At 40.6% G+C, this 25,979-nt stretch overlaps 1 protein-coding gene across 2 annotated transcripts in view; it reads left to right on the forward strand.

The window, feature by feature from the left end:
* Nucleotides 1–25,979, forward strand: part of ACVR2A (activin A receptor type 2A) — a 117,429-nt gene that overhangs the window by 75,586 nt on the left and 15,864 nt on the right. The window contains exons 5-8 of one of the 2 annotated variants that reach the window (XM_048870251.2): nucleotides 4,348–4,371; nucleotides 9,690–9,833; nucleotides 11,298–11,441; nucleotides 20,405–20,550. In XM_048870251.2, the coding sequence (XP_048726208.1) occupies nucleotides 4,348–4,371; nucleotides 9,690–9,833; nucleotides 11,298–11,441; nucleotides 20,405–20,550 (458 nt within the window). The remainder of the gene's footprint in view (nucleotides 1–4,347; nucleotides 4,372–9,689; nucleotides 9,834–11,297; nucleotides 11,442–20,404; nucleotides 20,551–25,979) is intronic. The other variant, XM_048870252.2, reaches the window with a different exon arrangement.

The raw sequence follows: 25,979 nt of genomic DNA on the forward strand, positions 1-25,979 counted from the left end.
TGTTATTAATCTCCTGGCTCTTGTCTGTACCCGCGGCATTCCATTCCTCTCCCATCACAGTCCAGCACTGCGGACTCCCAGTACGCACTGCACTCAACACCTGCCCCTCTGTAGTTTAGCCCTGCTGAAGTTCGTTACCCGCTGCACTGTACTCCAAAGGAGAAGGTTGGATATGATACCTGGACATACGCAAATCTTTAACCGTCCCGGGACCCTCCCGGGACCCTCCCTTCCCCCATCTCCCTCAGTTCTGATGTGTATTTTTTGTTTGTCTCTCTCCTCTGGTTTGTTGTTTTTAATAAAATAATTGTGTTGATTTGAAAGCAATCTTTATTCTATTAATTGAAAGAAAATAGAGCCCTGCAAAGCAACAGGCAGTTTTCTTAAACCTTCATAGTGCATCGTCTGCATCAATCACAATCACCTCCTAACATTACAAGCACTGCACTCCCAAGCATAGCAACAAATATTAGTGGCTTTCAGCTTCAAATTGCTGCCTCAAGGCATCCCTGATCCTTATGGCCCCACGCTGTGCCTCTCTAACAGCCCTGGTCTCTGGCTGTTCAAATTCAGCCTCCAGGGTCTGAGCCTCAGCGGTCCAACCTTGAGTGAAGCTTTCACCCTTCCCTTCACAAATATTATGGAGAGTACAGCACGCGGCTATAAGCATAGGAATATTGTCATGGGCCAGGTCCAGCCTCCCATATAGGCAGAGCCAGCGGGCCTTTAAACTGTCATTTCATTTTGAACTTGCTCAGCCTATTGTTTAACCACTCCTTGCTTCTGTCAAGTTGCCCCATATATGGCTTCGTATGCCACGGCATTAAGGGGTAGGCAGGGTCTCCCAGGATCACAATGGGCATTTCAACTTCCCCTACAGTGATCTTCTGGTCCGGGAAGGAAGTCCACACTTGCAGCTTCCTGAAATGGCCAGTGTTCTGAAAGATGCGTGCATCATGCACCTTTCCAGACCAGCCTGGGTTAATGTCTGTGAAACACCTATGGTGATCCACAGGCTCCTGGAAAACCAGAGGAATATCCCTTCTGATTAATGTACTCGGTGGCTAGGTGCTCTGGTGCCAGAATTGGAATATGCATGACATCTATCGCCCCTCCGCAGTTAAGGAAGCCCATTTGTGCAAAGCCATCCACAATGTCACGCATATTGCCCAGAGTCGTGGTCTTTTGGAGCAGGATGCGATTTATGGCCCTGCACTCTTCCATCAACACGAGTCCAACGGTCAACTTTCCCACTCTGAACTGGTTAGTGACTGATCGGTAGCAGTCTGGAGTAGCCAGCTTCCACAGTGCGCTTCTCCAGTGGCAGGGCAGCTCTCATTCTTGTGTCCTTGCGCCGCAGGGCTGGAGCGAGCTCATCACATAGTCCCATGAATGTGGCTTTCCTCATCTGAAAGTCCTGCAGCCACTGCTCTTCATCCCAGAAGTGCATGACAATGTGATCCCACCTCTCAGTGCTTGTTTCTTGAGCCCAAAAGCGGCTTTCCACTGTGGTCAGCATCTTCGTGAATGCCACAAGCAATCTCGTGTCGTAGCTACTACACATAGCGAGATCCAATGTCTAACTCCTCTTGCCTTTGTAGTTTAAGGAGTAACTCCACTGCCACTCGTGACGTGTTAGTGAGAGCTAGCAGCCTATTGGTCAACAGTGCGGGATCCACTCTTGTAGACTGAAGAGGCAGAGCGTGCATTACACAAACCATTGAAAGATGGCACCAACTGCGAACAGAAGCACAGGGAATGCTGGGATGCGAAGCAGTGCATCACGGGGAATTGTGATAGGACCAGGGATGCTCCCTGACCTCCTCTGCCTTGCTACAACTCTTAGTGGCAGATGAAGAAGAGATGCTCCATGGGAAAGCTTCCTAGAGTGCACTGCTCCGAATACCGCTGCAAGTGCGAACACGCTATTGCCCAGGCAGCTGACAGTGTGAACACACAACAGCAGTTTCACTTCAGCGCTCTCTGAGTGGCAGTGTAACTCTGCCAGTGTAGACATACCCTTAGTGTTGAGTTTGTGGTCTTAATATGAGTTCATTAGGGAGGGTCTAACATTTTACAAATTCCAGTATCCTGTCACATCAGAAGAAGTTTCTGCATAATTCCTGATGTGTTTTATAAACATATGCCAAATACAAAATTGGGATTAACTGGCTAGGTATAGTTCTGCAGTAAACAGTCTGAGGGTTATAATGGATCACAAATTGAATATGAGCCAATAGTATGATGCAGTTGTGAAAAAGATGGTCATTCTGGGGTGTATTAATGGGAGTCTTGTATGTACAACATGGAAGGTAATTGTGCTGTTCTGCTCTACTTAACAGTGGCCCTCAGCTGGACTACTGTGTCCCTTTCTGGGTGCCACACTTCAAGAAATATGTAGACAAATTGGCGGGAGCCCAGAGGAAAGCATCAATAAGGATAAACCATGTCAAAATCTCAGCTACGAGGAAAATTTGTTTTTATAAAAACTGGGCATGTTAGTCTTGAGAAAAGAGTGGGGGGGGGGGCATAAGTTTTCAGCTGTGTAAAAGGACAATGATCAGTTGTTCTCCATGTCCACTGAAACTAGAACAAGAAGTCATCGGCTTATTCTGCAGTGAGGGAGATTTAGGTTAAGATATTTGGGAAAATTTTCCAACTATAATGATAAAGTTCTGAAACAGGCTTCCAAGACAGGTTATGGTGTCCCTGTCATTGGAGGTTTTTAAGAAGAGGCTATAAACACCTGTCCTGGATGGTCCTCCCTCAGTGAAGGGGGCAGGCCTAGATGACATTTCAAAGTCCTTTCCATCTATATTTCTGGGATTCTGTGTCAGGTGGGTGCCAGGCTTTGCTTCAGGACTTCGGGGGCAAGAAAGGAGACTGCTCATTTTTCTTTTTTTTCCTTAGTAAAGGGATCATCGGGAAATCAGTTGGAACTTGGTCATCCTTTCAGTAGCAATAAGCCCTACTGTAGGATTCATAAGTCTGACTCTGGCTAATCTAGCCTTCAAGAAATACTTCATCTAGCTTATTATATAGATACTGCTCAGCGTGTGCTAGGCAGTTTCCAAGCACAGTGGAAGACCTGGTCCTTGGCCCTGCAACGTGTGTAATCTCAGAAGATAAAGACAGACAAAGGGTGGTGGATAGGGATAGTTGCCATTAAAAATGAGTACCCTAAGTGTTTGAATTTTGTGCAATAGCACTCACTTATCTGATGACATGATTGATGATGCTGATGTCCAGATAAAAGGACTAATTAAGGACCCAGTCATTCAGGGCAATTAAAAACAAACCAACCAATCATGTAAGTTAACAAAGACTCAAAACTAATGCTTAATGAGTGTAGTAGTAAACTGCAGGTGACATGCCATTTGGATTAAGAAGGTGTGTGTGTTGGGGGGTTAACCTGGCTAAACAATCAACATTAATTTAAATCATTTTCTCCAGTAATTGAGTTCTCTGTTCCTCCTTTTTTACAAAGCTTTTCAGTGAAAAATCCATAAATAACTATTTGGACTTATTGAAAGAACCCTTAAGTATTTTCAAATGTCTTACATCTGTCAAATATTGCATTTCTAGGATCTGTTATTTAAATTGTACCCCCAGAAGTACATGTCCAAATCTTCTAAATTAGTAATACAGATCTACCATATGATGTGCTATTAAAGAAAGGTTGTTTCATTTCATACACATGGTTTTTAGTTACAATATAGCTTCTTAATTTTAGAAAATGCAACACTGCCATCTGCTGTACTCTTGTGACCACAGTGGAAAATAAGTTTTAGCAGGAATGTGAATGTTTTTCTAGTAGCATAAATCTTTCAAATTGAGTAGTGGCAAATAGACTAATTAACATAATGCTGTGTAAATATGTGGAATAATGAGCAGCTGAACAGATGAGTAACAGTTGTGAAATCCAAGTAGCATATGAAAAAGGTAGATGGTGGACTATATGTCCCATATTTGTGCTGTAAGTTTTCTATTTCATTACTGTTTATAAAATATCTTTAGAAAAATCATTTTTGTCATACTGATTCTTCATATACTTTAAAAGAGCAATTCTGTGTTTAATCATAAGGTCATTTCTACTAGCATCCCGTACTACAATTATTCTTTTACCTATTTACTTTCCTAACATGACATTATCAGTGACTGATTTATTATTCTAAATCAGTTAATTATCCAAGCAAAAACTGATATCCTCTTCGATATTCTTTGTAACAAATTATTGTTTTATACAAACTAATCTTCTGTGTCACTTTTCTTACAAAATGCTTTTCACCTTGTTCTTGATATAATTAGTAACTTCCTTTGCCTGTTTTTGTTTGTTTGTTTTACAAGCATGCCTTTCATATAATGATTGAGGTAAGCTGTACTGATGTGTTTTTGTATTTTGTGGAACTTTGTGGTCATGTAATATGTTCTATTTCTTGTTGCTTTGATATAAATTAAGTTCTTTACAGTATTTTGTAGCAGTGCTCAGTAAGCATGCTGGGTCAAAATGTAAACTTACTCTCAAAATTACTAGAATTTCTTGTGCAATATAGTTGAATGTCTGTGGAGATTGATAATGGAATACACCACCTTTCACTTCTTAGGTTACTGGTTTGAATTCGGCATTTGAGATTTCAGAGGCTTATATGAAAGAAACGAATCACTTTAAAGTGTCTGCACATAAAACTTCATTGACAATTGGCTGTTCCTTGTTGGCAGTCATAAGAGAGTTAAGTTCTAAATTGATGTGGATATGACCTTCACTCTCTTATAAGCGGTCTTGCTAATTCATAGTACAAGCCCATTGGAAATATGCTTTAGAGAAAATGGCACATTGCTTTTTGCTGTTTTAAATTGCTTTCCTGCAAATTTTAAATTTGTAAAAAGTTGATAGAGATTTCCTTCCACTTACACCACTGTTCAGCTTCAAATGAAACTCTTCAGGTTCAGAAGAAACTAAAATAGAAAACTCATTGCTATTTACCATGTGTGTAATGGTTTTTCAGCATTTACAGATATTTACTAATCTTTATTGTACCTTTGCCAAGATGCAGGATTTGTTGTGTTTAAGCCATCCAAGACAGATGGCTATCCAGCCGCCTTTTGAAAACCTCCAGTGAAGGAGCATCTGCTACCTCCCTAGACGGTCTGTTCCATTGTCCTACTGTTCTTAAAGTTATGACCACCTTCATTTTTGCAAATAAGTCATTCCTGTTGGTCAGATCCAAAATGGATGACCCTGTACTTGTTTCTTCTGATTCAGAGAATTGTCCCCTATACATGCTAAGAACTTGCAGGACATACTGTGTTTTGCTGTAATAGTCTTCCAGCAGATATCAGGGAAGTTAAAATCCCCCATTAATACTAGCTCATGTGTGTTAGCTAATCTTGTTACCTGGTTGTAGAATGCCTCATCTACTTCCTCTTCTTGATTTGGTGGTCTGTAATAGACCCCCACCATAAGATCACTACTATTCTTTTTCCTTTTTATTCTCACCCAGTGACTCTCAGTAGGTCTGCTGCTCAATTCCTCTTGGACCTTGTCACAAGTGTAAACATTCTTGACGTACAGCACAATGCATCCTCCTTTTTTCCCATACCTATACTTCCAGAACAAGCTATATCCTTCAGTACTGGTACTCCAACCAGGAATGTTGTCCCACCAAGCCTCTGTTTGTTTGCTTCTCTGGTGTTGCTGCTCCCTAGGTTCGCAACCATAGTCTGGTGCAGCATTTAACGCAAATTAGCTTTACGACTTACGGGAAAAGTGGAACTTAAATTTATGAGCTTTCTGCCTCCTAGTCAGTTCATCAACATTGGTCTTCTTCTGACTAGGTTAGCCAGTCAGTTAGGCTTTTCAGAAAATTGAGAGACCTTAAGGCTACAAAGATCTTTTGAAAAGATTATTTAGAAATAATTATGCCTGTGGCACCTAAATGGTTTGCATAAACTAGAATTAGTTGGGACTCTTCCAGTGGAACATTTGTCTATTTGGAAGAAATTGATTTTTTTCAAAAAGTGAAACACTTCATGGAAATATGTAGATTTTGATGAAATTTTGCTTCAGGAAAAATGAAACAGTGTTCCATTTTGAACTTTTCAGAAAGGAATGTTTGGATTTTTTTTGTTGAAAATTATTTTTCAAATTTTATTTTTTTTTAATACCCAAATAAAATTCTAAATTGAAGTAAAACTTTTCAGTTTTGTCAAGTCAAAACAAAACATTTTAATAGAAAACTACCTTTTTTTTTCAGAATTTTGTTGTGTAGGAAACAGAATTTTTTTTTTCAGAATTTTTTTTTTTAATTACAGAATTTCATGGCACAGTAAGTCCAGTTTCTGCCTTATAGAAGAATTCTGTGTGTTCCACTGTGAAAACAAGAAAACATTTAATTAGAAGTTTTAGTTTTTGTTGTGGAAGAAATATTCTCTGTATACTGTGATAATATAAATATCACCAACAGTGTGGAGAATACATTCTCCTGTCTGTGTACTTTCTGAAGTTTTTAAGAAGTATGTAGTATTTAGTGGTTAGGAAGTCAAGTACTGCAGTGGAATTTTTTTAATCACTATTAGTAAATGAGAAGTTTTGAACATTCACTTGCTATATGGTACAGAGTGAATTCGGAAAGTTAAATATTCTAGATTTGGGAGAGGAATGTTGTTCTAATGTCTAAATGAAGAAAGCTAGATCTGTGTGCTATTGCTCACTTTGTCACAGAGCTGCTTCTTTAATTTGGGCAACTCATTAGGGCCAAGACTTCAAAAATGAGTGCCTAAAGTTAAATGTGTAAATCCATATTTAGGCATCCATGGGAACTACTGGGTGCTCTGAACACTTGTGATAAGCCTACTAAATTGGTACAAAGATTTGGATTTACAAATAATTTCAGGCATCCATTTTGGAACAAAATAGCCTTAACCCCTCTGCCTTAATTTCTACATCAGCAAAATTGGGATAACTTCTTCAAAGGTGTTTTGTAAAGGAATTTGAAATTGTATGAAAGCTATTATAGGAGTGAAATTATACTTCATTGTGTTAGTGAATTTATCAGTGAGACATAATTATTTCATTTTGAATGTCTCACACAAAATTATAATGCTTAATCTTGGTGCTCTGGTTTTGTATTTTAACAGCTTTATTTTTCTAATAAGCATTTTTAAAGTATTTTAACTTAGTTTTGTTTTTAAGCATCATTCACTCCCATGTTTCTTCAAAGGTTCAGATTCTTACATGAAGGGTAACGTTTACATGATTTAAGTGGTTTTGAAAATGTGTGAAAATAGGGGTGTGTGAAAATTTTACCCTTAATCTTTATTAGGGCGCTCAAATGATTAAAAGAAATTGTGATTAATCGCAAAATTAAAAAAATACTCACAATTAATTGCACTTTTAATCGCACTGTTAAACAATAATACCAATTTAAATTTATTATAAATCTTTTTGGATGTCTTTCTACATTTTCAATATATTGATTTCAGTTACAACATAGAATACCAAGTGTACAGTTCTCACTTTATATTTTTATTACAAATATCTGCACTGTAAAAGAGATAAAAGAAATAGTATTTTTCAATTCACCTCAGACAAGTACTAGGCAGCGTTATCTCCTGCAAATGTAAACAGATGTGTTTGTCTTAGCGATTAGCTGAACTAGAATTAGGACTGAGTGGACTTGAAGACTCTAAAGTTTTATATTGTTTTTGAGTGCAGTTATGTTAAAAAAAATATTTGTAAGTTGCAGTTTGACGATAGAGATTCGACAGTACTTGTATGAGGTCTGTTGAAAAATACTATTTCTTTTGTTCACAGATATTTGCACTGTAAAAAAGATAATCAAAAATTTAAAGTGAGCATGTACAGTTTGTATCTCTGTAATTGAAATGGATATATTTGAAAATGTAGAAAAACATCCAAAAATGTTTATAATAAATTTAAATTGGTATTCTCTTTGTTTAAAAGTGTGATTCAAACTGTGATTAATTGCGAATATTGTTTTAATCTAGTTAATTTGTTTTGTGTTAATCGCTTGCGTTAACTGCAATTAATTGACATTCATTAATTACATTCATTCCTTGAAAAGTATCATTTTCCTTAGTAATCATCTGGTGTTAGTTACTTACTGGGAAGAAATGTTATTCTTTTAGCACGTTTAAACTAGGACCTGGTGAAGTATTAAATTGGCATTATGTGAACAACAACTTTAGCTAACTGAAATCTGTTCATCTATAATTTTCTTCTAATTAAAATGGGGGCAAAAACATTTGTATTTTGTTTGTTCTCACAATAGTGAAGCAGATTTAAAGACTCATATTTTCTGAACAATTGTAGTTGTAACACTTGTCTAAGGGTATTCTATACCACCCTTCATTGTAGTGTCCAAATATGGAGGTGAGGGAGACCACTTGTTATGTAAAAGTAGCAAATCACTTTCCTATCTTGCTTTTCCCCCTCCCCCATAAACAGTGCAGTAATGTCCATTAGGGAAGTCAAAATGTGTGCATTAAAAAGATTTAAAAATAGACTAAAACTCCTTTTCTACATCAGTCTGAATCTTATCTTTATGATCAGTAGAGGGGGACTAGAATTAATGATCTGTAGTATCAGACACAAACTTTACAAGTGAATGGTGTATGTGTACAGTCAAGAATAACTCTCAACATTTGACTCCAGAAAATTGGCCTCTGCCTGAAGAGTTAAATTTTCTGTTAGATCAGTGAGTGGAAAATTCTGATATGCTTGTGCAGACACACAAGTAGGCCTGACATTTTCTTCAGAGTAAAGTAATGGCTTACATAAACACAGTATATTGGGAAGAAAAATAAAAACGCCCAAAGTGCTTGCCATTACCAAAAATATTGAAAATGTGCCATTTCAATAGAGGAAGGTGCATGCAGAATGAATATATATGTATATAATAAAATATGTAAGGGCTTTTATTATTTACAGTGACTGTAATAATATTTCCCAGAAAGGGAAGCTACCCAGAGTAATCAGCTGGTTGCATAGACACCCTCAGACACTTGTCCCATTGCCTTCCTGTAGTCCTCTCAACTTCTTTTGTATTTGAAAAGGATTGGTTTGGTTTCCCTTTGGAGCTCACCAGCACTACTCCTTCAGTTGGAGAAAATACTGTTGAGTGTGACATGAGACACTGCCTCTTCTCTAAACGTTAAACATTCTGCAACACTGTTTGCTAACTTCATGAGAAAGAGAGATGGAATGGTAGTTGAACCTAGGTCTTCTTTATGGCTATGTAGAGTACAACGAAGTGAGTGGGCAAGTTGAATCTTCAGTCATCTTCTAGTTAGTGACAGAAATACATTTGGTTTAGTTTGCATTTTACACATACACACACACAATGTTCTCTGCTCTGCTATTGTAAAAATACTTGAAATTCTATCATAATTAAAGCTTGATTTTCATTCTCTTTAGTGCCTTTCTGCCTTCATATCTCAGAAGACTAAATATTAGAAATATGTTAGGTTTCTATTTGTGTCTTATTTCTCAGTGTGTCTGATGGAGTCCTGTTTCCTTCCTGTAAAGAAGGGTTAAAGATTGTTTTGTTTTCGGCAGAATTTGACACCAAATGTTTTTCAATATAATTGTCTTTATGTTCCTAGTACTGTCATCCTAGATCTCACACAGAATAGCTAGATTTCAATTATACACTTGTATCTGTTTTCAGGACCCTGGCCCACCACCACCTTCACCCTTGATGGGTCTGAAGCCTCTGCAGTTGTTAGAGATCAAAGCTAGGGGAAGATTTGGTTGTGTATGGAAAGCTCAGTTGCTAAATGAGTATGTTGCTGTCAAAATATTCCCAATTCAGGTATGTAAACGTTCTTATTGTCCTACGGCAATTTAAAATCTCAATATACAAAGCAGACTTTTCTGTATACAATAGGAAGTTGTCATCTCCCCAAACGTCAGTAACTGTAAAAAATTAAGTTCTCAAATAAAGGAAATGTTTGCAGCTCAAAAGTGAACAAGGTAGATGATGGCATATCTTTTAATTGAACTAAAAATAAGTTACAATTAAATGCAAAATATGTGCTCTAATTCAACATTGGGGAAATGGAGTTAAAAGTTAAGAAATTCAAAAGAGAGGTTCTGGTCCTGCAAACTCTTAAGCATCTGAGTAATTTTAAGCACTTTACTAGTCCCATTGTACCTGCTGTCCATCCTCCTACTGGTGTAAGTAGTATTTTGCTGTTAGGTACTGAAAAAATGTGTCCCGACTAAGGAGATTTTTTGCTAATTCTGTCTAAATTTTGTGGTGGTCATAATGAATGGCAATTGTTAGAAGAAATAGGTATCCTGAAAGAGATCCCAGTAAAGTGGCTGTTCCAGTTAGGCATGTCTCCATTAAGTGAAGTATACTGCAGTACTGGAAATGTTGAGCTGTTGTTAAATTGTTAGAAGTGCAGTCTCACTGGGAGTATTATGAAGTATTATAAAGCTGTAGCTCACGAAAGCTTATGCTCAAATAAATTTTTTAGTCTCCAAGGTGCCACAAGTACTCCTTTTCTTTTTGTTAATCTGAGTGTTACAGTACTTAAAAATACACTTTACCAGTTACACTGTACTTATATTTTCTAATGGGTAGATCCATATTGACTTGCTGATAAACACATCTATAGATATAATCTTTCTCTAGTAGGAATTTCTCACCCCAAAATAAAATCCATTACACCTGGATTCAATTTAATGAAGAAAAAGCTGTTCCCACTCTTTAAAATTATATAATAATCTTATTAAAACTTGTATTGAGCATAATTTTTGAGCAATGATCTTCAGCATCAGTGTAGTTAATATTGCTAGCATTATCAAGAGCCAAACATTATATCTGGTGGGCAATATGCAAACACTTCACTCAGCTCACAGTGCCCCAGACCTGACCTCTAGCTTCTCTGCTATTCCAATGTGTGGTATCTATGGAGATTCACGTTGGTGCCAACCTGCATAGTACTGTTGCAATAAACAGATTTCCATGGGAAACTACCAAATACAGTTTCCTTGTAACTTATATAGGTACATTAAGATTTATCCTGTACTTGTATGCATTTTTTAAATAATCAATCCAGTCCGTCAATATTAATATTTTGGAATGTGCCTTTCTTTCCATTGATTCAAATTTATACCAGGTCAGAACAGATTTTAATCTGTTATAGAAGGTCAGTTAACTTTTCACAATGAATTACAGCAGCTAACTTGTGACTTGTAGAAGAGAGGGTTTTTTTTTTCCCATCAGAATATAATAAGTGTACTAACTTAATATCTGTGCTTGATTAAGGACAAACAGTCATGGCAAAATGAGTATGAAATTTACAGCTTGCCTGGAATGAAGCATGAAAATATCTTACAATTCATTGGTGCAGAGAAACGAGGCACCAGCATTGATGTAGATCTATGGTTAATTACAGCATTTCATGAAAAGGTATGGTCAGTTTTAACAACGAATAATGTTGTTGTTTTTATCTATTTAGTTTCATTGTAATTTTATTAAAATCCTGTAGCCTATGAACAAGCTTAAAGAAAGGAAGGCTGTGTAATTGTAATTTGGAATTCCAGCCAATTTTAAAAAAGAATTGAAAGTAGTTTCACTTACCCACCAAGTCCTCCCCTGTTTTTGTTACGTCAGAGATCATTATTCTCCTCTCACCCTCTTCCCTGTCCAAAAAATCAAACCAAAACAGGTTTTGTCCTAGTAGAGAAGCTGGAAAAGTCACTGGCATTGATCCTTGCCAGAGGAAGATGTTTACTAAAATAACACAAAAATATAATTTTCTCAGTGTTTCACTCTGATTGTGGGCCTTTCTAATGAAGTAGGTCTTCAAAAGTTTTTTTTAACTAATGTCTATCAATTGAATTGAGTGTCATACATGAAATTTTTATCACAAATTTTAATGGTTTTCAGTATGGAAAGCTCCCTACAATAAGAAATATCAAAGTGTATGTATAACAAAATAAGAGCATTATTATTACTACTGCCCCATCTAGCTTTTGTGATGTAACTTAAATTTCTTGTACTAGAATAAAAATATTTTCAGACATTTTTAACATTGGGACTTGTAAAATTAAAGCAGTTGTGTAATAGCATAAACAGCTAAGGGAAAATCGAGTGTTTTGCTATGAACTATGTAAATTTAGGAAGGTTATTTCCTGTATCAGTCTTGTGAAAATAATTATTCAATATATAAAAATTCTACATAATGTAAATGTGAAAATTGATTTATGCTGTCATAGTCAGTATTTCTAGTTTGAGAGATATCACACCTCAATCCTCATAAATACATCCATCAGGTTAAATGTAGCTTTTGATTCTAATTTTTGCTTTGGTTACTGTAAAGCTTTAAACAAGACAGCTACCTCACATTTTTGATACCTGTCTGTTAAATTTATTTATGCATGTTATATCAAACTAAACCAACAGATAAACATTTCCCTTTCTAGAAGGATATGATCTATTTAATTGCTTGTCTGAAATTTTTTTAACTATTGTTATCTCTTAATAACCAAGATTACTCTCATTGAAGAACAGGAGAAAGAAATCTGTTTTTTCCCCCAGTTTTTGTACATTTGTCAGCATTTGGTTTGTTAGCAATTAAGTTCTTCTTCGAGTGATTGCTCATGTCTGTTCCATTCTAGGTGTGCACGCGCCCATATGCATGGACGTCAGAGATTTTTTCCATAGCGGTATCCATAGGGTTGGCTGTGGCACCCTCTTGAGTGCCGTGCTCATGCGTCGGTATATTAAGCGCCGCTGGCCCTATGCCCTCTCAGTCCCATGATGGTTAGTCAGAATGCCTTTTCCTTGCCTCACAACAGCTAGTGGTTTCATCGTTACTTATTTCGAGCCTTAGGGTCTTGTAAATTGTTTGTTTATAGTTCAGTAACTCCTTGCTTTACGTTGTAGTTATGTTCCTGAAAAATGCTACTTTAAGCAAAACAATGTTAAGCAAATCCAATTTCCCCATAAGAATTAATGTAAATGGAGGGGGGAGGGTTAGGTTCCAGGGAAATTTTTTTTGCTGGTGGAGTCAGATGGTGGGATATTTCCGAGGGAATGCCTTACTGCTAAATGATAAACTAGCACTCAACTGAGCCCTCAAGGGTTAATGCACTGTTGTTAATGTAGCTTCACATTCTACAAGGCAGCACAAAATGGAGGGAGGGGAGACAGCATGGCAGAGAGACTGACACGCTCTGTATGTGGGGGGGACGGGGACGGGACGCATTGCCCCTTTAAGTATGCTGACCCCACTCTTAAGTACACTGCCTTTCTAAGTAGATCAGCAAATTGAGACAGCAGCTGCTGTCAGCAAGCTCCTTCCTTCCTGAGCTCTGTTGTGTCATCATCCCCCCACCCCTGCTCTGTGAAGATGGGGTAAAGGAGCGGGGGGTGGGAGGAGGGGAACACCCTGACATTAGTACCTCTCCTCCTCTCCTCCCACCACACAGCAAGCAGGAGGCTCCCGGGAGCAGCTCCAAGGCAGAGGGCAGGAGCAGCACATGTCAGTGGGGGGAGGGACAGCTGAACTGCCCAGCAGTTGATAGTCTGCTGGGCAGCTGCCGCACAGGGAACTTAGGCGGGCTGCCAGTCCATCCTGGTTCCAAGCCCCCACCTGCTAGCTCCAACAGGCTGCTCTTTCTGCAAGCAGTGGACAAAGTGGGCGACTGCCAAACAACGTTATAAGGGAGCATTGCCCAACTTTAAACAAGCATGTTTTCTAGTTGATCAGCAACAAAACAACGTTAACTGAGACGACGTTAAGTGAGGAGTTACTGTAGCTAGTGTCTGAGTAGTTGTTAAGTAGTGTAGTTAGAAGTTAGAGTCCCAGTGAGGTGCGCATTCCCCAGCCTCTGAGTTTTAAGCCCTGCTCTGTCTGTAACAGACCTATGCCTGTTAGTGACCCCCATAGCAGCTGCCTGAAGTGCTTGGAGGTATCGCATATGAGGGACAAAACTTTTGACCCAGGAAGAGCACAACATCCATTTGAGGGCCCTCTTCATGGAATCTGCTCTCTGTCCAGCTTCCGAGCTTTCCCGGCTAGACTCTACCCTTAGTACTTTGGTCTTGGTGTGTAGGGCACCCTTGGCACCAGGCTCTGCCTGGCACCACTCTCTGTTGCCGGTGCCCAAAAAGAAGTCCAAGAAAGGCCATGGGGTATCTGGCAAAGGACCCAGTTTAGGCCGCCAGCTCACACTGGAGCTACGTGGACCTGCCACCCCATTGAGGGCCACACTCCTGGGAGCGGTAGGGAACCCAGGCTTGTGGTGGGGCTGATGCCTTCCCAGGCTCTTCCAGAGCAGAGGCCTCTACCGGCGCCGTGTGGGTCACCGGAAGCGGCAAAGGCTCACTATGAGGGTAAGCCAGCCATCTAGACCCTCCCAGAGGGCAAGTGAGCGCTGCCTATCCCCAGAGCTGAGACAATGCTCTCTGTCTCCATGCTGCAGATCTCCCCGGCTTCACAACCCAGGTCCTCTGCAGGTCGCTCTAGACCACTGGAACTGTGATCATGGTCTCCGCCCTCTTTAAGTGGATCGCCTTGAGGGAGGTGCTGGTCACTGTATCGCTGGCACCATTTGCCATCCTGCCAGTTGTCGTCTTGGCACAGATCCCCATTCCCTGCACCGTGGGAATGTTCTCAGTCCTGGTACTGGTCCCACCACCCCTGGTACAGGTCCTCCTATTCAAAATGCTGGTCTCTAACGGCAATGGTTAGTCACCAGATGTAGGCATAGACAGCCCCACCGTGGTCACAGGAAGAGGATTCCTCCGGCATGGAGAGAGAATTCAGTCCCTTGCTGAGGCATCACCAGCATGCTTAGGCACCCAAGGCACCTTAGGCTGACCTGTGTTGTCAGCTTTGCAACACGGCCATTGGCCAGGACAGTGGCTCTACTGGAGTACATGGGGCATGCCTGTGATGCCAGTGCCCCCTCTGAAGCCTCAGCCAACAGCTGACGTCACCGGTGGTACCAGGCTCGATGCACAAAGTGCATCAAGTGCACTCAAAGGTCAGGGTAGAGGAGTGAGTGCCCACCCCAAAACCCCTTTCCCCCACAGAGCATGATGCCCTAGGGACTCTCCCGGTGGTTCAGTCATCATCATCATCATCCCTGGACAAGGCTGTGACAGGGGCCTTGAGTGCTAGCCTGCCAGAGGACTTTAAAGAGCACCAGTTCCTGCTTCGACGGGTGGCCAAGAACTTGGGCCTGGAGATAAAGGAGATGGCCTGTGTTCAGTGTGCTCTGGGCTTCTACCCGTGCTGATGTTACACTACCAGTGGATGATGGAGTCTTAAAAATAGCCAAAGCTCTCTGGCAAACCCCATCATCCATCCCTCCCACCTCCAAGAGGGCTGAGAGAAAATACTTCATCCCAGCCAAGGGGTTTGAGTACTTGTATAGCCACCCGCCTCCATGCTTGCTGGTCATCTCTGCGACCAATGAAAAGGACAAACAGGGACACACCAGTTAAAGTCCCATCAGAACAGGAAATGCAGTGTGTTCTGTTTGATCTCGGGGATGGACAGAGGTTCCCTGTCAGACGCCTTTCTGCTCCCATGGTCAGGTCTGATGTATGCCTTCCCACCAGTGCCATTGATCTTCACGCGGACTCTGTGGATCAAACAGGACTGGGCAAAGATTATCATAATAGCTCTTGCATGGCCTGAACAGCACTGGTTCAGCATGCTGCTGGATCTCTTTGCAGCCTCCCCACTGCAGCTACCTCTCTGGCCAGACCTGCTGTCCCAGAACCACGGCAGTCTTCTTCACCCAAACCTGGCAGCGTTGCACTTGACAGCATGGCTACTGTATGGCTGAATGTGGAAGAACTGGAATGCTCGGCCTGGGTTCAACAGGTCTTTTTGGATAGCAGAAAACCCTCTACCAGAGCAGCTTACCTGCCCAAGTGGAAAAGGTTCATGGTGCTGGACCTCACAACGATGTATCCGGGCTGAGCGGGCCTTGCTGCAGGCGATCCTGGATTATCTTCTGCACCTCAGACTCTAAGGATTGTCCCTGTCATCGATCAGGGTCTGCCTGGCTGCTCTTTTGGCCTTCTACCCTCCGTTCCAAGGCAGGTCGGTCTTCGCTCAGACATGACAGCCCTGTTTTTGAAAGGTCTGGAGCGTCTCTACCCTCACGTCCAGGATTCTGTCCCTCCCTGGGACTTGAATCTCATGCTATTGCAGCTCATGGGGCCTCCCTTCGAGCTTCTGGCTTCCTGCTCTCCTCTCCTGGAACGTTTCATTCCTGGTTGCCAAAACATCTGCCCTCAGGGTGTCTGAGATCAGGTCATTGACTTCAGAACTGCCCTATAAAGTATTCTACAAGGTTAAGGTTCAGCTGTGCCTGCACCCAGCTTTCCCGCCCACGGTAGCTTCCCAGTTTCATACCGACCATGACATATACTTACCTATCTTCTTCCCGAAGCCTCATAAATCATAAGAGGAACGCAGGTTGAATCATAGAATCATAGAATATCAGGATTGGAAGGGACCTCAGGAGGTCATCTAGTCCAACCCCCTGCTCAAAGCAGGACCAATCCCCAACTAAACCATCCCAGCCAGGGCTTTGTCAAGCCTGACCTTAAAAATATCTACGGGAGGTAGTGGAATCTCCTTCCTAGGTAATGCATTCCAGTGTTTCACCACCCTCCATTACTCCTCGTTCTGTCATCTGCTACCACTGAACAGTCTAGATCCATCCTCTTTGGAACCCCCTTTCGGGTAGTTGAAAGCAGTTATCAAATCCCCCCCTCATCCTTTTCTTCCGCAGACTAAACAATCCCAGTTCCCTCAGCCTCTCCTCATATGTCTTGTGTTCCAGTCCCCTAATCATTTTTGTTGCCCTCCGCTGGACTCTTTCCAATTTTTCCACATCCTTCTTGTAGTGTGGGGCCCAAAATTGGACACAGTACTCCAGATGAGGCCTCACCAATGTCAAATAGAGGGGAACGATCACGTCCCTCGATCTGCTGGCAATGCCCCTACATATACATCCCAAAATGCCATTGGCCTTCTTGGCAACAAGGGCACACTCTTGACTCATATCCAGCTTCTCGTCTACTGAAACCCCTAGGTCCTTTTCTGCAGAACTGCTGCCGAGTCATTCGGTCCCTAGTCTGTAGTAGTGCATGAGATTTTTCCGTCCTAAGTGCTTTTTCCACATCCTCCGTCACTAGGTTGCCTCCCTCATTCAGTAAGGGGCCCACACTTTCCTTGACTTTCTTCTTGATGCTAACACACCTGAAGAAACCCTTCTTGTTACTCTTAACATCTCTTGCTAGCACATCTCTTGCTAGCTGCAACTCCAGGTGCGCTTTGGCCTTCCTAATTTCACTCCTACATCCCCAAGCAATATTTTTATACTCTTCCCTGGTCATCTGTCCAATCTTCCACTTCTTGTAAGCTTCTTTTTTGTGTTCAAGATCAGCAAGGATTTCACTGTTAAGCCAAGCTGGTCGCCTGCCATATTTACTATTCTTTCTACACATTGGGATGGTTTGTCCTTGTAACCTCAATAAGGATTCCTTAAAATACAGCCAGCTGTCCTGGACTCCTTTCCCCCTCATGTTATTCTCCCAGGGGATCCTGCCCATCAGTTCCCTGAGGGAGTCAGTCTGCTTTTCTGAAGTCCAGGGTCCGTATTCTGCTGCTTTCGTTTCCTCCTTGTGTCAGGATCCTGAACTCGACCATCTCATGGTCACTGCCTCCCAGGTTCCCATCCACTTCAGCTTCCTCTACAAATTCTTCCCGGTTTGTGAGCAGCAGGTCAAGAAGAGCTCTGCCCCTAGTTGGTTCCTCCAGCACTTGCACCAGGAAATTGTCTCCTACACTTTCCAAAAACTTCCTGGATTGTCTGTGCACCGCCGTATTGCTCTCCCAGCAGTTATCAGGGTGATTTGAAGTCTCCCATGAGAACCAGGGCCTGCGATCTAGTAACTTCCGTGAGTTGCCGGAAAGAAAGCCTTGTCCACCTCATCCCCCTGGTCCAGAGGTCTATAGCAGACTCCCACCACGACATCACCCTTGTTGCTCACGCTTCTAAACTTAATCCAGAGACTCTCAGGTTTTTCTGCAGTTTCATACCGGAGCTCTGAGCAGTCATACTGCTCCCTTACATACAGTGCAACTCCCCCACCTTTTCTGCCCTGCCTGTCCTTCCTGAACAGTTTATATCCATCCATGACAGTACTCCAATCATGTGAGTATCCCACCAAGTCTCTGTTATTCCAATCACATCATAATTCCTTGACTGTGCCAGGACTTCCAGTTCTCCCTGCGTGTTTTCCCAGGCTTCTTGCATTTGTGTATTGGCACTTGAGATAACTCGCTGATCGTCCCTCTTCCTCAGTATGAGGCAGGAGCCCTGCCCTCTCACGCGCTCCTGCTCGTGCGTCCTCCCGGTATCCCACTTCCCCACTTACCTCAGGGCTTTGCTCTCCTTCCCCCGGTGAACCTAGGTTGCATGCCCTGGACGTCAGGAAGGCTTTGGCCTTCTACATCGATAGGACAAAGCCATTTCGCAAGTCAGTGTAGCTGTTCATTGTAGTGGCAGACAGAATGAAAGGTTGCCTAGTGCCTGATGAAAAAATTTCATCCTGGAGCACGGCCTGTATCCACTACTGCTATGAGCTTGCAGAAGTGTTTCCGCCGGCAATCCTGATGGCACACTCTACTAGCACACAAGCATGATCAGCGGCCTTCCTGGCACAATCCAAGAGCAGTTGCCTGGTCATCTGTCCATACGTTCACATCTCATTATGCACTTACTCGGCAAGCTTGAGATGACGCTGGCTTTGGCAGAGCAGTACTACAGGCCACACAACCATGAACTCCGAGCTCACCTCTGAATACTGCTTGAGTCACCAAAATGAAATTGACATGAGCAAGCACTCAAAGAAAAAAAAAATTTGTAACTGTTGTTCTTCAAGATGTATTGCTCATGTCTATTCAATTATCTGCCCTCCTGCCCCTCTATTGGAGTTGTTGGCAAGAAGGAACTGAGAGGGCATAGAGTTGACGGCGCCTAACATACTGACGCATAAGCACATCACTTAAGAGAGTGTCATAGCCAATCCTACGGATACTGCTAAGGCAAAAATCTCTGATGACCGTACTCATGAGTGTGCGCACACCTAGAATGGAATGGACATGAGTAACACATCTCAAAGAACAACAGTTATGAAAGTTAGGTAACCGTTTTTTCCCTTGAGCAGTCAATCCAATTTTTGCCTTTTGTATGGGCTTTACTCATAGCAATAAGTGAGAGACAGACACTTCTCTGGTTTTTAAAAAGTGTTATTTAAAACCCAAAATGTTGGCATAGAGGATTCAAGCGTAGTAGTGTAGTATCTGAAAATATTTTTTTACTCATTGTTTATAATTGACTCTATTTGTAGTCCATAATATGAGAAAAGGTAAAGAAACAATCTCTTGCCTAGATCCCCCTCACTCTAAAAAAGGCTCTGAATATCAATGTAATGCTTGTGAGAAAGTACATACATGATTCAACATGATGCTTGGGGGTGGATCCACAAAACTCTTGTCTTTGTGCCCAGAAACTCGAATCACCCTGTTTTGAACGCAAAGAAATTCCAGCATTTTCTTCCTTGACTGTTCTTTTACAGAGTAGTTTCTTAATATCTATCATAAATTGTCTATCTTCATCTCGTCTTTTTTAGTTTAAAAAAATGAGAGTCAAATGTGCAAATGTTTAATCTTCTAATAAATGAGGGTCAGACATTTTCACATCTCTTTAATTTTATTAAATAGTTTGGTTATTGTGTGAACTATAGATATATCCTGTCGGTATTTATTGTGTTAAGAGATGACCAATTAGATTGGAAATTATACCTTTTTTTCTAAATACCAACAGATTATACAATAGAACTTCAGAGTTACAGACACCTAGGGAATGAGGTTGTTCATAACTCTGAAATGTTCACAACTCTGAACAAAACAGGGTTATTTCAAAAGTTTTTTCAACTGAACATTGACTTAATACAACTTTGATACTGCTTTTAACTATCTTAATTTAAAAGAAAAAAGCACAAAAACAGTTTTCTTACCTTGTCAAATTTTTTTTAGAACTTTCCCTTAATTTTTAGTAGTTTAACACAGTAGTGTATGTATTTGTGTTGGGGTGGTTTTTTTGGATTGTTTTATTTGTTTTTTGTTTTGGTCCCTGCTATTGCCTGATTGCATACTTTCAGTTCCAAATGAGGTATGTAGTTGACTGGTCTGAGGTTCTACTATATGGTTCATGAAATGGATATGATTCTTTGTATCTGTGTTCTAGGTACACTTTATCATTAAGAAAATCTCTCCTTAAGGGGAAATAATACTGAGATTTACCTTCTTAATTGTTTTTCCCTCCGCTGTACAGGGTTCATTATCTGACTTTCTCAAGGCAAATGTGGTTTCTTGGAATGAGCTGTGTCATATTGCTGAAACTATGGCTAGAGGTTTGGCTTACCTTCATGAGGATATACCAGGTCTGAAAGATGGACATAAACCTGCTATATCCCATAGGTATACTATATTTCAGATATTGCCTATTATCTTGTGTATTAAGCTTTATCTTAATCTTGTGTAAAGATATAAGAACAATATGGCTATGAAATACTTTATAGTAGCTAAAATAAACATTTAAAATCAGATTAATAAGTAAAACAGCATTGCAACTTTGCACTTTCAAGAAAAATCTGTTCTAGATAACTTCTTTTAAAAATATTTTTATAATTTTGAACTGCAGCTATTTAAACTACAGGTTAATGTGTCTGATATAAAGCATTCTGTGGTTATAAAATGTAAAGTGAATTACTACTGAAAATGACACAACTAGTCCCAATGTGAGATATCCAGTAAGCTACTTAAAAAGCAGATCTCCATATATTTCATCTATCTCTTCATGTCTAGATGACTACACTGTATCTACTCTATCTGAGAATAGATACTTAACTCAAGTATTTCAGTACACAGTCAAGTCTACTTTGCATTTATTATAGTACCTGCTCAGTTCCCTATGCTTAAGGTTATGCATATTCCTGGAACTCAAAAGTAATTAGGCCTTGTTCTATACCACTGATGTCTAATGTAAGTTTTATCATGGACTTATGTGAGGATCAGAGCCTTAAACCACCACCTGAGTTCTGTATGGGTGGAGCCCTGAACTTATCTGGAGTCGAATTTGACTTCAGTGGGTCTGTTCACCTTCTTAAATACGTGCTTATGTGCTTAGTTGGGTTGGGAAGCAATTGGGAAACTCCTTGTAACTGTTAGAGGCATATTGACTCTACTCTCTATTCCTAGTTACTCCACCTTCATACAGTTCTGAAAGCAAATGAAAGTGTTAATATTTTCAGTCGGTTTGCTTTATAATTATACCCAGACAAAAAAAAACTTAGTTAAGGTGAACATAAGAGTACAAAGCAGTAACTTAAAGATACTCGGATCCCTGAGCTTGAGGTTAGAATAGATTAAAGATATGACTTAAACCTAAAAATTTGAAAGTACAGAATTTCACAAAGTACCCCAAATTCCTTAACTATACTTCCTTTAGTGATATCAATTAACCTTGCATTTTTCCTCTTTATTGCCTGCTTTGTAATTTATTTCCTTTAATGCCTGCTTTGTAAGATGTATTTTGGGATCAGGAGCGTTTTTTTTGTTTTGGTTTTTTTTTTAAACTTGAGTGCATAGTTCATTACTTAAATTTTGAACAGTCACTATCCTTGTACAGTTTGTAGGTGGACTGCTGAAAATATGCATCACCATTGGTTTAATATCTCCCTTGTGTACACACTAGCTCCAAGTATGACCTGTAGATTGTCTGATATTATAGAAATGTGATCTAATTGGAACACTTTTTGTAGAAAGTAATGAGCACATCAAAGGATCAGGTCCCTATTTAGCAGTTGGAATGACTGCCCATATTATCCTATTTTATTAATCAGGAATTTGGAAAGTAGGCTTTTTGTGGAGTATGACAGTAACAGTTGGTGTCCTGATCCATGACTAGGGATCTTAGGAACTACAGTAATAGAGATAATAAGGCTAAAGTTGGTACAACCACTTAATTTTATTTATATCAGTGGGACTGCTCAAAGTGTGTGAAGTTAAGCATGTGCGTAAGGCTTTGCAGCATCTGGGCCCGATGTACTATGTACATATTGACATGAGTAATGTCTTAAACCAGGGTTTCCCAAACTCTTGAAAGTGATACCCTGGTTCAGGAAATAAAACCAATAAAACCAATACCATCTCACTGCATGATGGTATGAAAGGGCTACACACTTTAATTTTTACATTTTGTGCTCTGCCATCCGCTTTGGGAAACATTGATATAGGTCTTCATCATGTATTTCCCCCTCCTTTCTCAAATGCTTTCAGCAGTGGAATAGTTGTATGTTGCTATTTAAAATATTAACGGGGCACCTGAATTAGCATCAACTTAAATGGGCAGTTCACACAACAGAGCTATTGTTTCAGACATTCTGGCCGATCGATGATTCTATCTCTGTTACAGATTACTTCACACTTCGAAGATTTTCCTTGCAACCTAAGATTGAATTTAAAATAAATAAATAAATAAAACCCACCACTCTGGAGAGCAAATGAGATATTAGTGTTCTCCTCAACTAGTCTTTTCCTAGTTGGCATGCTCCACGCTTTGGGGAAACATTTTGTCTTAAGAAGTTTCTTTTGGGTAAATAAGAATTTTCAAAATTGGTATATGTATTTAATATATAAAGATGCTATTTATTATCTTTATTTTGATATATTTTAATTTAATAAAAGTACTGAATCAGTTCAGTATATAAGCAGGACACATTTGTGTTGCTTTTGTGGGCCAATTAATACATGTCAAACTCGTACATTCTAATCTTTAGTGGTCCTATAAGGTTGTAGTATGTGGAGTTCTCTCTTTTGTTTGTCAGACTTAATTAGTGAGTTAAAGGAGAATGGAAAAATGATGATGATTGGTGATCCCTTGATTCCAGGATGATCTCTACCGTGGATTTACATATGGGCCCTGAGATGACTCAGGAGTTCAATTCTGGAACTGCAAATCCACCCGCAGTAGGTACAGACATTTTGTGGCAGGCCAGCAGCCTGCTGGGAGAAAGTTCTTTCTTTTTCCTTCCTCCTCTCTCTCCTTTCAGCTTTGAGACTAAGGCGCTTCTCCTTGAAGCAGGCCACTGTCTGATGGAGGATATGGTGCCATTGGGGTTGGTTGGTGGCTTGCTCTTCCCAGCTTGTGATGTCCACATCATTTTTCTTAAGATACACTTTGTGTGTCTTTGTAGCATTTCTTCTGACCATGGGTGAACTGAGAGTAGAGGACTTGTTTTGGAGGCGAGAGTCTGGCATCCGTACACAATGTTCAGCCCAGCGAAGTTGGTGCATGAGGATCATTGCTTCAATGCTGGTGACATTGGTTTCAGCGAGGATGCAGGCGTTAGTGCAGCAATCTTGCCACTTGATGTGAAGGATCTTCTGGAGGCATCGTTGGTGATGCCTCTCCAAACTCTTGAGGTGCTGTCGATAGGTCACCCAGGTTTCTCATCTATAGAGGAGTGTAAGAATTGTCTTATAGACCTGGATCTTGGTGTCCTGCTGTAGGTCACGGTGCTTGAAAACGTGTCCGAGCAATTTCCCAAAGGAAGCACTTGAGGACTGGATCCTGTGCTGGAGCTCAGTGTTGATTTTTTGCATTTTGAGAAAGTTGGCTACCGAGGTAGTGGAAGTGCTCAACTGTCTCCAAAGTTTGACCCTCCAATGTTGATTTGTGGTGGGTCATGTGCAAGGCCTGAAGCAGGTTGATAGAACACTTCAGTCTTCTCAGTATTGATTGAGAGTCCTAGGGTTCGGTAAGCTTGTACAAGAAAATCCAGTATGGACTGAAGGTCATTCTCAGTGTGCGTGAGGATGACAGTCATCAGCATACTGAAGATCAGTAATGGACGCCCTGAAGACTTTAGACTTTGAGCGGAGATGTTTTTAAGGCCTGGCTTGACAAAGCCTTGGCTGGGATGATTTAGTTGGTGTTGGTCCTCCTTTGAGCAGGGAATTGGACTAGATGAGTTCCTGACATCTCTTCCAACCCTAATGTTCTATGATTCTATGTCGAAGATTAAAGAGCCGCCAATCCATTCTATATTGAATGTCAACTCCACTGGGGAGGTGATCTTTAACGAGGACCAAAATGACTGCTAAATAAATGGAAAACAGGGTTGGGGCAACAATGCATCTTTGCTTAACCCCAGTTTTGATTACGAAAGGTTCTATCTCAGGGCCATTACAGAGAACCGTGGCAGTCATCTGATCATGGAGAAGCCTTAGGACCTTAATGAAGTTTGGAGGGCAGCCGGATATGGCAAGCACCTTCCACAGAGCTTCGCGATTGACAGAGTCAAAGGCCTATGTCAAATCAATGAAAGCCAAGTACAGGTCCTGATTTTTGCTCCTGAGATTTTTCCTGGATTTGGCTTGCAACGTCGGTTGTCCCGTGGGATGGTCTTAAACCACACTGAGATTCCGGCAATATTTCCTCAGTAAGGGGAAGTAATCAGTTTAAGAGGATATGGGCAAGGATTTTCCCTGCTGTAGATAGCAAGGCAATGCCTCGATAGTTTCCACACTCCAACTTATCTCCTTACTTAAAGATTGTAACAATGTTAGCATTTCTTGAGTCTTCTGGAATCTTCTCATTATATCAGATATGAAGAAAAAGTGTTTGGAGCTTTCCTACCACTTCACCTCCAAATTTGTAGACTTCAGCTGGTATGCCATCTGGCCCTGTTGCCTTGTTGTTCTTAGTTTGTATAATGGCTCATGTTACTACTTCGGGGTGGGGAGAATCAGCAAGAGATTCTCTTTCATGTTTTTGAGATATGATTCGATATTGGCATCGGAGACGGTTGACTCACGGTTCAGGAGTAACTCAAAATGCTCCTTCCATCTGACTTTGATGGCTTTGCTGTCCTTAAAATACGTTGACCATCTTGGGTTCGGAGTGGTGTGGGTCCATTGGAGCATGGGCCATAAATGGCCCTTATTGCCTGAAAGAAACTCCTCATGTGGGAATGTGATGACAATTACAAATAACCTTCTCCTTTCAGTCTGTCTATTTTCCTGTTATCTTCAGTGGATGTACTGCTTTGAAGTTGATTTTCTTTTATTAAAAAGTTTTAGCCTTTTTAAGACGCCAAAAGCAACCTAGATGCCTGCAAGGACATGCTGAAACAATAGCCTGTGGGCTGCAGAAGCCTTTTCAAAAGCAGGGGGGTTTGTTTGCCTCAAGCAAGTACCCTAACAATTATTATCCTCACAGCCTGAGTGCTATTTTTTTTTAAACTTTTCCAAAAGGAATGTACGATTTTAAACAGGTCCCATTTTGAAGAAATAAATAAAGTTCCAGGACTGTCATGGCAGCATTGAAAAAGAGAAAGGTAAAGAAAAGGAGGCTGAATTTTGAGGAGGGAAGAAATCTGCATTATAGTTTCCTGCAAATCAAATACTCCTAGAAAAGCAGTAGAAGGATACTTGAAAAGGGCAAAGGGGGATGTTTTAGTACCTACTTGCACAACATACATTTATGTTCAGTGTGCCCAATTTTTTTAACGCTAATAGTGTTATAATTGAGATTTTAATTACAGAAGAAAAATCTCCTTTTTCTGCTCCCACATCCACACAGAAATCACCACTTCTAGACTGAGAGCAAGCATGAGAATTTTCAGCTTTAAAGGTTGTTTTTGCTCCTAGTTTTCAGAAAAATCATTAGCCTGGAAAAGGTCTGATAATAGAAGTATCTCTACCGAACCAGATGATAAGCTGATTTACATGATATGTTCTGGTGATCATGGTTGGTGGTGGTGTTATATTTTCTATTTTGCATATTTAAATAACTAAGGACACTATTCAGCTACTCAGCATGGTGTAATCCGTATCTGTAGCTA

This window comes from Caretta caretta, chromosome 11 (assembly GCF_965140235.1).
Source record: "Caretta caretta isolate rCarCar2 chromosome 11, rCarCar1.hap1, whole genome shotgun sequence".
NCBI classification, from domain to species: Eukaryota; Metazoa; Chordata; order Testudines; family Cheloniidae; genus Caretta; species Caretta caretta.